General features: G+C 41.2%; 1 protein-coding gene across 1 annotated transcript; it reads left to right on the forward strand.

Moving 5' to 3' along the window:
- The first annotated feature begins 5,112 nt into the window (after nt 1–5,112).
- On the forward strand, nt 5,113–15,407 carry LOC127472104 (alcohol dehydrogenase class-3). The gene is made up of 9 exons (XM_051789792.1): nt 5,113–5,223; nt 8,136–8,237; nt 9,160–9,301; nt 9,900–9,987; nt 10,785–11,004; nt 11,550–11,810; nt 12,546–12,681; nt 13,557–13,695; nt 15,113–15,407. The coding sequence occupies exons 1-9, from the start codon at nt 5,212–5,214 to the stop codon at nt 15,135–15,137; spliced, it is 1,125 nt and encodes a 374-aa protein (XP_051645752.1). The 5' UTR covers nt 5,113–5,211; the 3' UTR covers nt 15,138–15,407.
- Nucleotides 15,408–15,559: the final 152 nt, after the last annotated feature.

Below are 15,559 nucleotides of genomic sequence, written 5' to 3' on the forward strand. Positions count from 1 at the left end.
CTCGTCCCACGCAGTGCACTCAATCAACAGAGGTCCCACGGGGCACGAGGAGCTCCTCCTCATCCCGCAGGCCCTTCCACCACACCCCTGGTCTCAGCAGTGAGCAGCTGCCTTTGCCCCTCCACTGCCACTGCCTCCCACCTTCACCCACCTCAGACAGCTCTGTCCCCAGCTCTGGCACCTCTCTGTCCCCATCTCAGCTGGGTGAATGCTGCAGCCTCAACCAAAGTCCAGCAGGTAAATCACCGCTCCTGCTGCTGCTGCTGCTGCTGCTGCCACTCTCTGGTCTCGCTCACAGGACCCCAGTGTGTTCTGCTACTTGAAGTGATCCCCACACCAAACCTGTCACTCCAGTACCTTTCAGGCTTTTCTAATAGGAGAGATACTCCAGGCCACTAATCATCTTTATGGCCCTTTGCTGGACAAATGTTCTTGTCATACTCTCCTTTAATATGACTTTATCTCTGTGAGGGGCAGTTTAGCAAAAAGCAAGGGAAGAAAACTTTCCCAAATTTCTCTTCCGCATGAGGTCAGTTTCTATGGGGATTCCAAAAAAGCTACAGAGCCAACCAATTAAACTAACACTTTCAAGGCCTGCCAAAGGAGAGCAGTGCCACTAAGCTGATAAACAGCCCACAGCGATAGGATTGCCCAAAGCCCTAATGGAACAGGAACATCTAAAGACTATAAGTGAATACTACATATATCCAGGTTCCTTATCACCGCTGGTTTGTGTTTGTGGGTTGGGCTTTTTTCTTTTCTCTAAAACAAACTTTCACATGGTTGATATTCTTTGTTGCAGCAATCAAACTGTCCTTGTTTTTTAAGGATTGATCTCAATTTTTGAAGATTCTCACTTGAACTTAAACCTTATTTTTGGCTGGTCTTACTATTTAACAAAATTATTTAATATTTAATAAATTTGTATTAAGAATGAATGTGTATTTAACAAAGTGCAGCTCACACAAATATGGGATGGTTAGCATTGAAAAGAAATAAGGGACAGTAACTAGCACTATACTATTTGAAGCATATTATATAAAGCAGGAGATAACTTTCTTATTATTGTTTAACTCTTATACATGCATAAACAGATGTGGTTTCATTTTGGAAAATGCTGTTGTACTTTTAATATATTTCCAGGACCAACTTCTATAGAATATTACAGTACAACTATGCAAAATCTTCCCCAGAGAACAAGATTATCACTCCAAGCCGGTCATTCTGCCAAATGGACCCTTCTTTCGGTGCTGAATATTGGACCCATAAAACTATAATGCCTTTTGACCTCTTTTAGGCAACTCCTATCCCAGCCCATAGCCCTTTGAACTTTTGGAAACCCCTCAGCACAATCAGCAATTACACAGCATATCATAAACGCACAAACAAGCGTTCAAAGGTTAACAAATCCCATGCTGTCTGCCAAATTATAATAACTGCACATATCGCTTTGCCATTACATAAGCTACCCATAATTCTCTTAACTACTTTTTAAACATAAAACTATAAGACTGCAGGTAAGGAGATAACACCAAAATAAATCAATCAATGTTAATTAATTGAGTTCTAGTACTTACCTACTGAGAAAACACTACAAGAAGTTTCTTCCAATAAGCAATGTTTCCCTAACACTGCACGTGCATCTTCAGAGTCTTAATTTTATGAGTGACAAAGTCTCGAAAAAAGTAATCAATTAGCCGAGTGTTTGTGTAATAAATATAAACACATATAAATAGATCTGTGCAGCATCGGCACCAAAACCAAAAATCCTTTTTTGAAAAAAATGCTAAAACTAGATGATACAAAATTCGATCGCTATAAAATAACTCTGCCTTACGACAACTGTAACTTGCACTTTTATCACTTACTTTGCACTGTTGCTACATGAGCTCTGTCGCTATAGCAGGGCCACCTGGTGGCCACCTGTCCCGGCTGTCTGGCTATGCTGTCCCACCGGCTTCTGAACATGCTGGAAGACCTGGATTTCTGCACGGCTGAAGCCCCCTCCTGTAGCACACGCCCGTGGCCGAGGTTTATCCAGCTTCCAGCCCCGCACGCCGCCCTGCCACCCTCATTCCTAAGCTCTGCTCCCAGCTGCCACACAACGGGTGCCACAAGGAAGCTGTTCAGCTGCCCTTGCCTCGAGCCAGCAGATGTGTTACTGCATAACCCTTTCCCCCTTTTTATCTTTCAAATTTTCCTTGCATTAGTATAATACTAACATATGAGAATCAGCATATATTAGATCACCTTTTTTTGAGTTTTATTTGATTTTCAATGAGAATATTTAATCACAAAACCCCTCAAATTACTTATGTCCGTATCTAAAATATTAAAAATCTTTCAGTATCCCAGCTTCATGTGTTTACTGCAAAACTGTCATGGTCATTTTCACACTTATTTTGAATTCGTCTAATTAATATAGGCCTTTGTTTTGAAATGTTATTTTACTCTATTATACAGAATGATACTAGGGTTAATTAGCGACATTATTCCTAAAGTTTTTCCCTTGGAACCAATCATTTCTTGAATTACCAGATAATATTTTAAATTTATATTTGTGTTTACAAAACCAGAGTATTTTAATTACCTAAGAATTATCCAAGAAAATATCAACCAACTTTGAGCATTTTTGGACTTAGTCTCCCACTGCATCAAGGGAGGTTTAGGTTGGACTTTGGGATCAATTTCTTTACAGAAATGGTGATTAAACATTTAAATGGCTGCCCAGGGAGGCAGTGGAGTCACCAGCCCTGGAGGTGTTTAAGAAAAGATTGGACATGGCATGTAGTGCCAGGGTCTAGTTGACAGGGTGGTGTTTAGTCATAGGTTGGTCTCAACGATCTCAGAGGTCTTTTCCAATCTAATTTATTCTGTAATTCTAAATTAAAATAATTTTGATTTTTTAAATGTTTCCTTTTTTCAACCAGCTATATTTATACTTTACAAAAATAAATTTATGCTGACTTGAAGAATGAAAAGAATTTCTAATTATTTTTTTTATGCTATGCAAGTATTATCCTCTGATACTTCACAGGAAAATCTAGGAAACGTAAATCAGAATTCAAAATGCTGGTTTTGAGAAACAGACAACATCCACCAAGCAAGAACATGATTGCCAGGACTCTCTCCTACATGTGGTCTCACAGTGCTTCTAAGCCCTCCTTTTTCCTCAATTCAAATTGATATTCCAAATTAGCACCTAACATCTGCTAGAACAACACCAAAACCAACCCAGTGTAAAATCCAGAGCAGCACTGGGAGCCCTCACCTACCGAACTTATGTACATAAACCTGAAACACACATGACAAAGCATAAATAGTTCAGTCAAGAGCACAGAATGGTAACTTGATTTAAGTGAATGGTGCTGAGAACAGAAAGAAACTTGCAAAACCACTTCCTGTGTCCAGGGGCTTCCAGTAGTACACAGCAACACTGGAGGCAGCATTACAAAACTGCAAAGGAAAGAAAAATGAAAAGCAACCCCTTTAATTGCTGAAATTGGACAGTGAGCATTAAGGAGTTATGATTTATGTATCTGTCCCTATGCCTACCAAAATCAGTGCCTGCAATTTCCAGAATGTCAAAGATACTAACAAAAGCAGAGCACCTGCAGAGTTCAGCTAAATGTAAAATGCTTGGAGACTTTTTGGAAGCACTGTCAAACCAGGTGTGGCCAAGAGCACAAAATTCACAGGAGAGGTTGGCAGAACTGTATTTAACCAAGGACATGGACAAGGCCTGCTATGATTTCAGCAACAAGGATTTGGTGGTAGCTCATGAACACAAACTAAAGAAGCCACTGGAAGCCTTAAGAAGGCCATTGGACAGATAGCCTGATCACACATCCTTTCATTCCTTCTCAACATCTTTCACCGTATGCGAAACCTATATAATACTCTCATTGCCCAAATTACATTCCACCTAAGTGTCAGCTTTCCTGAGCCTACAGATTTAGTTTGTAATTTTAGTTATGTTATTAAACATTATGTTATTTTTATGTTATTTATTAAATGCTATAGTTATGTCATGTTATTAAAGTTTAATTTCTCCCAAGCTGTTGCTATTGCCTAACTGTGGTATTTGCTAAGCTTTGTTAGTGTGTCACTGGAAAATAAAAATTCCATTTCTTACTGAGGGGTACTTAGTTACACTTTGCAATTCCTCAAGCACCAGCACCTCTCATGTAAAATCCCAAGAGCCCATTGCAGAACCATTCCCCTGATCTTACACGGCCATGTCTGCAGGCCTCACAAGAAGCCTTTCCTACCGTACCAGGAGAAAGAAGGTTCTTCAGAAAATTAAACAACAGCGTGAGGAGTTTACCAATCCCATCTTGTATAAATAGCCCCTTTGCTTCAAAGGTTGGTGGATGCAATATCAAGAGGCCCAGCCAAAACTTCCATCTCACTGCAGATCCCTTAGCCTGGCCTGGAAAGGGGCTGTCTTCACACAGTTGGAAACACACTGCTGCCCAGTAAAGCCTCCACCTCTGCAGTTTAGCCAGCTGAGAATAGATTTAGGTGCAAAGGACCTGCACTGGAGATATAGTCAGCTCCCACCTGTGTCCAGGTGAGATACAGGAGGTACCAAGCATCTCCAGAGTGGGACTGTCCCGCAGAGGCAAGGCAGGCACATGCACGCAGGGCTGAGTTCCTCAGGGAATGGTGCAGGAGGGGTCCATGACCTTCCGTTACTCGGGAAGAATCTGGGCAACCTGGTGCCGGCAGGATCTGCAGACAAGGCTCATTAGCCAGGACAACGGGCCTCTTCCCTCACAGGCAGAACAACATGCCCGTGAGACTGAAGGGACCAGGATGTGAGACGCTGGTGCAGCCGCCAGAAGCCACAAAAGCAGCCACATCGCAATGCAACACTGCGGCCACCGTCAGGAAACACACGGATCATCCCGGGGTCTGCGGGAAGAAAAGCACTGCAACGGGAATGTGACCGGCCGCGGGCGCTCCAGCCCTGCGAGGGACGGAGGGAGGAAAAGGAAAAGGAAAAGGAAAAGGAAAAGGAAAAGGAAAAGGAAAAGGAAAAGGAAAAGGAAAAGGAAAAGGAAAAGGAAAAGGAAAAGGAAGTGAAGGAAGGAAAGAAGCGAACTGAGGGAGGGAGGGGCCAGTTCCTTCGACCGCCCCAGGGGGAGAGGCGGGAGAGAGGGAGGCGGGCTCCCTTTCCCCTTCCGGCGGGAGGCCGAGCCGTGCGCGATGGCGAGCGGGGTAAGGAGGCTTGCGCGGGTCTGCGTTCCGTGGTGGGAATGTCGCCCGGGGTCCCGCGGGGGTTCCCGCGCAGGGCAGGATGAGGCGGGCGAGCCCTGCCCTGCCCTCCCTGCCGGTGCCCGGCCGTGCCGGGGGGCTGCCCTCGGCCGGGGGTGCGGGCCCTGCCCGCCCTGCCCGCTCTGCCCGCCCTGGCGCTGCCGCCAGCGGGAGCCGGGACACGGGAGGTGTCCCAGTGTCTCCGCGCTCCCGCCCCCGCCTGTTTTGTGGATGTGAGGGTCGCGGCGATGGAAGGACAAGCAGAAGACCTTGAGCTTGGCGTGGTTTCTTGTGGGCTTTGGGCAGATGTGACCGACTTGTGTCGGAGGAGGGGGTGCTTGCTCAGAAAGCCATTGCCTGGCAGGTTCGCTGCATTGCTCTGCGAACAGCGCGGTAGTCCAGACCTACTGCTAATCCTGCGCCTAATTCCTGCAGCTGCCCTGGGCCCGAGCGGGATGGGTGACCTCGCTTGGCCGGACGCTCCCGGTGGTTTCGGAGCAGATAGGGCAGCTCGGTTTCGTCTGAGAGAGCTGATCCTGTGTGTAGCTACAGGCAACTCAAGAGCTGTGCTCCTGGACTAGTGTGTTAATAGAGAAGATGAAGAACTGCTAAAAGTTGGTGCTTTGGGGTTTTTTTCCAGTCGTTGGCTTCGAGATTTTCAGCAAAGCAAAAGCAGAGAGATTCGAATAATGAGGGGGCAGAAGATGGGGCTTTCCTGATATCCACTCTGAATAGTCCAGGGGCCTTTGTGGCTGTGTGAACTGACTGCAGTTTCAAAACCCAGCTTCTTTAAAAGTTTCTGAACCAGAAGTTACTGTTTGAAAATGTGCTTCCAGATGTGTACTCTTGGGTTTAGGAGGATCAGAATTTATCCCGTAAGGAGACTGTTTTTCCTTCCCTCTTTAATTTCGCGTTTAACTAAGCTTGTGGAAATAACAGTTTTAGGAATGCGCAGTCTCCTGTGCAAGAACAAGTGATGACTTAACGAGGGAAAGATGAGGGATAGATTGAAAACCAGTAAATGATTTACCGAATGATGGCTCCTCTTGCACTTTGTGCTTTGAATTTAGATTTTCTGGCAAAATCTTTGGTAGATTTAGAGATTATGACCGATTGCTCACATTACTTTGGCACAATCTGTGCATTTTTGTAATATTTACCCTGGTAATAAAAAGCAGGAGAAGGAGATTTCATGTTTCTAGGTTAAGGGTGTTTGTGTCTAATCTAGATCCTGCTGGCTGTAGGAATGGATACCTGTTTTCTGTTACAAAGCTTTTAGGGCCTGCAGTATTTATTTTACCAAGTTTAAGCCAAGTAAACATCTGCAATTCTGCTGTTACAGGTACACTGAGGATTTTAACTGGTTCTGGCAAAGTCTCATATTGTTTGTTGTACGACAAAAGTACAACAGAAAGTCATAGACTAGCCATTATTTTCTCCTGATCACAGGTGCTGAATCAGACCTGCCAAGTGCAACAGGTGGTCTTGGCACTGTTATTTCTTCCAGACAGTGAAATTTCAAAAAGGCTGGGTGACTGTATATTTGGTCTTGGGAATTTGCATTAATCTCCTTTCAGTGATTCCATGGGAACACCACAGCTATTTTGAATGCACAAAATGTCATTTTCTTCTATTGGTTTATAGAGCATGTTATGAAACACTTCATATTTCCAAGAGCAATGGCCTAGACCTTGTTTAACTGGAAGAAAATCAGTGCAAGTCTCTGCTGTAACTGAATTATTCCAAAATACGTGCACACCATTCTGGAGTAGATTGCATTCCAAAGCAGTCTAGTCTGTGACAGCATTCCTCATCAGGTTTTGTGTAGATAAGGTCTTGAATTTGATGTCACAACTCATCTGTGTGTCATTTAAGAAGCTATTCAATACCGTATTTGCTGAAAGATGTTCCTGTCAGAAAGCACAATTCAGAGTATTTGATACACTGCCCACTTCATCCTGAAGGACAGACCCGGAGTCATCTTTGTAAAACTGACCTCTAAGGGGACTCCAGATGCTTATCCTTTTAGCACCTGAATCTGTAATGCCTGCTGATTTTCTCAGTCAGTTGTGCATATGTACCTGTCAACAGGGTTTACAAATCCAGAAGCTCTGCTCTTTCATCCAGGCTCTGCACCATTGGGCTTCAGAAGCTTCCTGAGGTGTTTGGTATGGTTGCAGAGCAGGATTTGTCACAGCAAGTGCCAAGAGCAGCAGATGAAGACTTGCTAACAGTAAATCCATGCAGAGTTGTTGGTGCACAGTAACTCGCTCACAGGAGCCTTATAGCAAAGTTTCTCTGGTCCCTATGGATTATTGCAGGGCTCTGCTGCATGCACACACATCTCCTTGCCAAAATCCTACTTGAAAACCATAAGAAATTCACTCTTGATGTGTGTGTTGGACCATTATGTGTCTTCCAGTTTCCTTTATGAACTTTCTTAACTTCGAACACTCTGTGCTTAAGGAATATACATGAAATGAATGCCAGTCTCTTACTTTAAATCAACGTTTTTATTATGCATTATTACATTTATTATGCATTATATATTTATTATGCATAATCTTTGCATTCCTACTGCTCACTTCACTGCAGTATTTGAGCGTCTCCTAAGCACTCCCGGGCTTATTATATTTTTTGCTCAGTAAGAGAATGACATCCAAATTTCAGATCTTGGTTTGCTCATTATTATTTAGCTTCCTGAAAGCAAATGTGGGGCAATTAAACCATTGTGTTGAAATTATGAATTTCAGATCTGGGACTCTTTCCAAAAGTCAGTAGTGTCTCTCTCATTTTCTCACTTGGCTGAACAAGAATTATTTTAAATGAACCATACAACAGATGTCCTATTTTCTGTTGTTGTTTTTGTCTTTTAGGTTATTAAATGCAAGGCTGCTGTTGCCTGGGGGGCAGGTAAACCTCTCTCTATCGAGGAGGTGGAGGTTGCTCCACCAAAAGCTCATGAAGTTCGTATCAAGGTAATTAAATCATTTGTTATCTATATGTATTGTATTTTGGGAGACTAAGTATTAAAGCTGAACAATTTGTTTGCCAACAGAAGAAATGTTGGATAGCATTAGTTCATTAGTATCTCAGCTGGCCTTACAAATAACAAAATTATAGTATTTAGATCTTCTGTTTGTGAAAAACACTTTTAATTTCTGCTGGTCTCACTTCACAGTCTGGTCTAAAGATAATGGCTAACCTTGGGGATCAGTCCCAGTTGTTACAGACCAAGCTCCCTCAAACATCTGAACTGGGAACATCTTTGATCTTGTTTGAAGGGCGGCAGCTTGTGAGTTGTTACAGCTGTGTAACGTGCTGGATTTTACTTCAGTCAGGCCATAAGTTATGGCTGCTGAGCTGTGATTAGTCTCTTGGATTCCCAATACCCAAGTCTATGATTTCATCAGGATTTTCCAGTAGCCTATATCTGCCAAAAAGTATACATTAAGAGGAAACTTATTTCTGTGGAAAGGGTCTATGCATGGTCCTTAAGACCATGGATTTATTTATTTTATTTAAAGTGGATTAATGCAGTACTGAGAGTTCTGTGTGGTCTCCCTGGTAATCTTACCTTTAAGAGACTAACTTAATTCAAATCTGAGATGCTAACCTACTTTGAGATGACATGGAGTACTGAGTTAAGGAACCACTTGTCATCTTTTGACCCCTTTCAATGTCAGACTTTAATTGATGGAAATTATAAAAATGTACTCTCATGTCTTCTTAAAAGTAAGAAAAAGTGCCTTGCCAAGAGTTGAAGCTATGTTGGCCATATTACCAGTGCTGCCAGAACTGGTAAATTTGACTTGGCTGTTGTTCTGAATTTCTGACCAAGTGGAATTACTTAGATCTGTGCTACTGTTCTGTTCTTCAAGATTATAAATTTCTTCACAGATAGTTGCCACTGCTGTCTGTCACACTGATGCCTATACTCTGAGTGGTGCTGATCCTGAAGGATGTTTCCCTGTCATCTTGGGACATGAAGGAGCAGGAATTGTAGAGAGTGTTGGAGAAGGAGTAATAAAAGTAAAGAAGGGTAAGAAAATATCTTACAAGTTTTCTGCCTTTCTTAAAAGTTACTTTATTTCAAGGCCAACTGTCAAATTGGGCCACTGAAATGCTGTCTTGCAGGAGTTAATGTTTTATTCTGCAGTGTATGCCTGTGTGGATTCCTTTGTCTGTGAGATACAACACTAATCTATTCAATGTGCTCTTGGTTTAATGCTTGAAAGAGCCCAGCATATCAATTTCTTGCTCAAAATCATATCAATATGTAGTTAGAAGGCTGTTGTTTTTTTTTTTTCAAATGATAGTTCTTACCTGTTGGTTTAATAAAAGGCTTAAAGTGTTTATTCATGTTTTTCACGTTGATTTGGGGTTGTTTTGATTTATTGTAACACTTCTATTTGTTCTGGAATGATGAATTTCTGATAGGCTGTCTGCTCAGACATGATTGAAGTGGTTTATCTAACAGTCTATAAATGATATCATTGTGTACTATAAACAGTTTTTAATACACAAAGGTTTTAAGTGAATAGAAAGTCACATAAAAACATAATGACCATCAAGTAACTTCATTTTTTTCAGAATGCCTTACTTGACTCAATAACTACTCACATGATATTTTTTATCAGGGGACACTGTCATCCCTCTATATATCCCCCAGTGTGGAGAGTGCAAGTTCTGTAAAAATCCTAAAACAAACCTGTGCCAGAAGATAAGGTCTGTATGGCTTTTTTTATTTTTTTGACACACAATTTGTTCAATGTATACTTGTTTTAGTTATTGATAGTAATTGACAGGAGTTTTCTTTGAAGAATAATTCTGTTGATGCATCATTTAATGACTTGGAAAGTACGTCTTTTTGGAGTCAGTTATGCACTATTTTCATTCTTCCTTAATTTTTTTTTCTTTTCTTCCCCTTACATAAATCTGTTTCTCTGTTTTCATGTATGTGAAGGTGCAAACCGCTAGCTTTTGTCCACAGTTTTGAAAACATAACTGCTGTGACTCCATATTTAATCCATATTTAAGGGAAGCTCTTCAGGGAATTTAGCTCTTGGTAGTGAACACCAAAGCTTTCAAGCGGTACAAAATTATATAGACAATGCTTTTAACACTTGCTTCCCAGATAGTTTTCCAGCTCTTATTCTGAAGAAAAAGTCTCACAAACCCAAACAAAGGCCCTAGTGACATCACTGACAGGTGCTACTCAAGGGGAGGGTACTGAAGTAGGGGAAGATGGCAGTGTGGTACTGTGGCACAAGCAGTTAGCATTGGTAGCTAACAAGGTCAGCACTTTAGTAAACTCCATTTCTTCCACTGCTTCCATGGAGGAATTAACAACATGAAGTTTTAGGAGTTTAGCATCTAATTTCTGTGAACTCCTAGGTTTATTGAAATGGTTAAAATATAAAGGTGCAAGTATGCATCTGCCTCTCTGCTGCTTAGTGGATACTGTCTGGTGAGAGTATTTACTGCTTAAAACTCTGACTGCACTTTGCTGTCTTTGCCTTAAGAATTACTCAAGGGAAAGGAGTCATGCCTGATGGCACCAGCAGATTCACCTGCAAAGGAAAGCAGATTTACCACTTCATGGGGACCAGCACCTTCTCGGAGTATACTGTGGTGGCTGATATCTCAGTAGCCAAGATAGATGCTGCAGCACCTCTGGATAAAGTGTGCCTGCTGGGTTGTGGCATCTCCACTGGCTACGGGGCTGCTGTTAACACTGCTAAGGTAAAGGCTGTGGTTGTTGTTACATAGCTTAGGGACTAGATTAGGACTGTAAACATCAGGTACCAAATCTATGTTTCTTCTTCCTCTTCAACTGATGAAGTTGAGCTAAGAATTTTTAACTTCTCCATAGAGGCCAGCTCAGGTTAAAAGATCCTTGATGCCCTTTTGACGAAATACAGGTAGAGAATTTTGCATCCCTTTTGACACCATGTATATATAAATTACTTTTCCAATTCATCTTCCTCTTGCTGCAAGTCATTATGCTAGTTTGAAGGTCAGGGTGAGACAAAGCTGGTAGGTGAGTGTACTTGAGTCTAGGGCAGGTTACGGGAGCCAAGTCTTTGAGGACAAAGAAAAGCTTAGTACCTAAAGAGCTTTTTGGATGTAATTTCTATATAGTTTTCCTTATCTAAGTGGTAAAGTCTCATAGCCATATATATTTGCTTCCATTTTTTTCTTTATCACAGGCTTCTTAACCTGTCTTTCCCACTCATGTGGAAGGATGGATTTTTTTTCTGCTGCTCATGACTCTGTTCTTATTCTAGGTGGAGCCTGGCTCTACATGCGCTGTCTTTGGTTTAGGAGGAGTTGGGCTGGCAGTTATTATGGGCTGTAAAATAGCAGGAGCATCCCGGATCATTGGCATCGACATTAACAAGGATAAGTACGCCAAAGCCAAGGAGTTTGGAGCTACTGAGTGCATCAGCCCTCAGGACTCCAAGAAGCCCATACAGGAGGTGCTGGTTGAGATGACTGATGGTGGTGTGGACTATTCGTTTGAGTGCATCGGCAACGTTGGAGTCATGGTGAGTGCTGCCTGACAGGAGTGCCTAGAGGGAGGGACTAGGCAGCTGGCACTGGGCTGCTCAGCTAAATAGCAAAATGAGCTGCTTTCTTCTTACAGATAACATGCCATACACATTACATTTTTTTTAAGTAGTAATGATAACTGCTGTGACTAAAAAGGACAACTTATGTTCAATCCTAATTATGTAATGAAAGCAGCTGCTACTTCTTGGGTTGAAAATGGCATAACTTACAAACTTTTTTCCTTAATGGGACTTCTTTGAAATTCTGAATTTTTGTATGTTGACAGTTGAAAAATTAACAAAACTCACATAAAATATATTGTACAATGAACAGTAAAATCTCAGGGACCGCTCAGTATTTCTGTCATTCCTCAAGGATTTAATTTCACCTTTGGAAATGCAGAAGTATTACTGAATGTAAGGCTGTGTTTTCAGGAATTGCAACAGCATTTCCAACTGCAGTAACGTGGTCTGTGATTACAGTTCATCCCAACTCTCAGTGGGAGTTCAGAGTGACTTCTTTGGAAGCCAGATGGGATATAAAAAGTGCAAAGCATACCTTTAACAGTATAAGGAATCTGAACCAATGGAAAATTTAATGTAATTTTCAGTGTATTTATTGTTCCTTAAATACTGGTGTGATTAATTAACTGGCGGAAGGGAAGCGCAACCTGTCAAGGCAGCACAGACATTAGCAATAAATGCTCTGCTTTGTCCTGTCTCCTCTTGAAGAGGGCTGCCTTGGAAGCCTGCCACAAAGGCTGGGGAGTCAGTGTGATTGTTGGAGTAGCTGCTGCTGGCCAGGAGATCTCCACACGGCCATTCCAGCTGGTAACTGGGCGGACATGGAAAGGGACCGCGTTTGGAGGTAACTCTCTTTTGGTGTGGGGATAAAAATAATCTTCTATGGGTTAAAGCTGGGAAGAACACACCACCTCATTTTTGCTTGTGCAAGAAATGTACTACTGACAGGCTATTCATAAATGATGTATTGACTTCTGAGATAAAGACTTTTAAAATCTGTTATTCCTACAGACAGGGCACAAATTAACACATTGATGATATCTCACATATTCTAAAGAGAGAATATATCTATATGCTATTCAGTATTAAAGGAGGGGTATACAGAGACTGCTTTATCACCAAGTGAAGATTTGGTTCAGTTTAGTCCAGTGAAAGGACCTAGTCTTTGAGGAGATGGCAACTTGCATCAGTATGTCTGTGTTGCTTAACCACTAAGCAAATTGTGGGGATAACATGAGAATGTGCTATAAAGATCTTTAAAATAAAAAGCAAGAAGTGCTTGATACATATTTTCTGCTATCAACCCAAAACCACATTGAGATTTTTACAGCTGCTGCTAACTTGGGGATTCAGTAATTGCTGAAGTTCATGAAAGTATTCAAATTTGGAATTATTACACTGGTCTTTGTTCAAGTAATACAAAACTTGAGTTATAAAGATACAGGGGGGCTGATAGAGATGCCAAGTGTATGCTTTCCTAAGTGAGGGCTGCTGTTCTGTTGAATGCTGAAATAGCTGGTGAAAGATCTGTGCACTTGTATATGGCTAAGGTATGCTTTTGCCAGACCTCTTGCATTCCTGGGGCAGGACAGACTAACATGTCACTCATCTGTGTTTCTTTTTATACTGATCACACAAATGCCTGTGTAAGGGCTGTATTTTTAATTTTCTGAGATGGATGGAAAGGGGAAAAAACAAGGCATGCTTGCTTTCTTTCAGGCTGGAAGAGCGTAGACAATGTGCCAAAACTGGTGACTGACTACATGTCCAAAAAGATCAAGGTTGATGAGTTTGTGACACACACCCTGCCTTTTGACAAAATTAACGAGGCTTTTGAGCTGATGCATTCAGGAAAGAGGTAATGTTCCTAATATTGAAAGGTGTAGAAGACATTTCTTGATGAGACACTGTCAAAATACAGGTTCCCTGCCCACTGTCATGTTTTAAACAGCGAGGCTAAAGTGAGGCATACGCCATGCACATTCATTCTCAGATAAGGACACTTTCTCTGAGCTTCCAGGCACGTGGCAAACACAGACAGAGAGCAGAAAGCAAGCAACAGTGTATAAGGGAAATACACACCTGTGTAAAGCTGATAAAGGGGACAAGTCAGTCTCACGCTTTCAACATCCCTAGAACATTCTCCCTCATGAAAAGAAATGTAAAGAGAGTAAAGGAGGCTTCACATTAATACATTTTTATTAGTCATTAAGCTATTAGTCTATTTTAATTAAGTAGCAGATTTCAGTATATTTTTCAAATTACTTAGGGTAGATTACCAGCACAGTCAGTCACTTGAAATGATCTTTTAATATGCTACATTGTAAATTTTTTTTCCTCTAGTCTGAACTGGGGTAGAAGGTTAATATGATAGGTTTGTACTTCACATACAGGAGTTCCTGCCTTTATTAAGATAAATGGCAATTTGGACTGTTCATACTGCAGACCTAGGCCATAGCTGTATAAACCTTCCTAGTGAGGCCCAACTCCATTACATATTGGAGTGACCTTATTGCTGGTTAAAAAACCTGCTGGACGTGTGATGAGTCTTGCTGCACTTAAAGCAGTGTATGGTGCAAGTACTGATCAACTGCAAAAGCAGTGCAAAGTAGGGTATTCTGATCAGAGGGTATGTTTGCACTAATGCAGGCAACTACGTTTATCCATATTTAGGTTCATCTGCAGATGGATAAATAGTTTATGAGCATTATCTCCAGAAACCAACATGGTCTTTGTACTTGATCTCAATCTATATTTATGTATTGTGTATCACTCTCTCAAAAATAGTAATTTTATCTGCTTAATTTCATGATTCCTATTTTTGGTAAATCAGTTAACATAACTGCATTTGTTACAATTGCAAATGCTGCCTTTACACAAATTTCACAAGCAGTCGCTCCCCTTTCCCTACTACAAACTTCTGTGACATTGCAGTGCTTTATTCTTCCATGAGCATGTCCTAGGAAATTAATAATGAAAGTTATTTAACATTTTCCAAGGAGCCAAGAGAGAATGCTTGTACATATTACTGTTCCTGATCAGTCTTCTTGGCTAGCTACTGAAAACTGACCCGTAGTTTGAAAAAGCATCCATTTTGATAACAAGCATTACAGACCCATTTTTAACCAGGATTTTTAATAAATATTATAAGCATAAGCATAACTTCATTCTTACAAAAGACAGAAGTTAAAATGTGTCAGCAATGAAGGGGAGGGCAGAGATAGGGAGAAAATGGACTTATTGGTAACTTTTTTCTTTTTCTTTTCCATTTCAAGCATTCGAACTGTCTTAAAACTTTAGAGCCAAACATGGATGTAGTTGGCCAGCACCATGGTAACTGCCTTTTTAAAATGGAATTTTTGATAGAGGAGGAATCAAGCAAATGAAAATTCACTGGGACTAGGAAGACTACGTATTTTAGGGTGAGCATTCTGAGTATTAAATAATAAATAATTGTTAACCACTGAATAGCATTACAGAATCAGTCTTGGCTGTGGAACTTCTATTTCTGTACTCCTTCAAATTCAATAGTGGCTAACTCAATCTACTTAATAAAAGCTTATTTCTAAACACAGTGTTGGAATTATTGAGCATTAACAGTATGACTATGATTGTTGTGTCTTACTTGTTTTCCTCTAGTGATTTTACAGTGTATGTACATGACAGAGGAAGAGCATTCTTCATAGTCAACAGCAAATGATGTGGGATTCACTGCACAAGGC

Source organism: Manacus candei, unplaced genomic scaffold, assembly GCF_025592945.1.
Source record: "Manacus candei isolate 608988 ecotype Guabito, Panama unplaced genomic scaffold, ASM2559294v1 h1tg000028l, whole genome shotgun sequence".
Taxonomy (NCBI): Eukaryota; Metazoa; Chordata; class Aves; order Passeriformes; family Pipridae; genus Manacus; species Manacus candei.

Excerpts from the sequence above, each read along its gene's own strand:
- LOC127472104 (XM_051789792.1), top strand. Across the intron at positions 9,988-10,784 it reads AACCTGTGCCAGAAGATAAG|AATTACTCAAGGGAAAGGAG; the intron begins GTCTGTATGGCT and ends CTTTGCCTTAAG. Across the intron at positions 12,682-13,556 it reads GAAAGGGACCGCGTTTGGAG|GCTGGAAGAGCGTAGACAAT; the intron begins GTAACTCTCTTT and ends GCTTTCTTTCAG.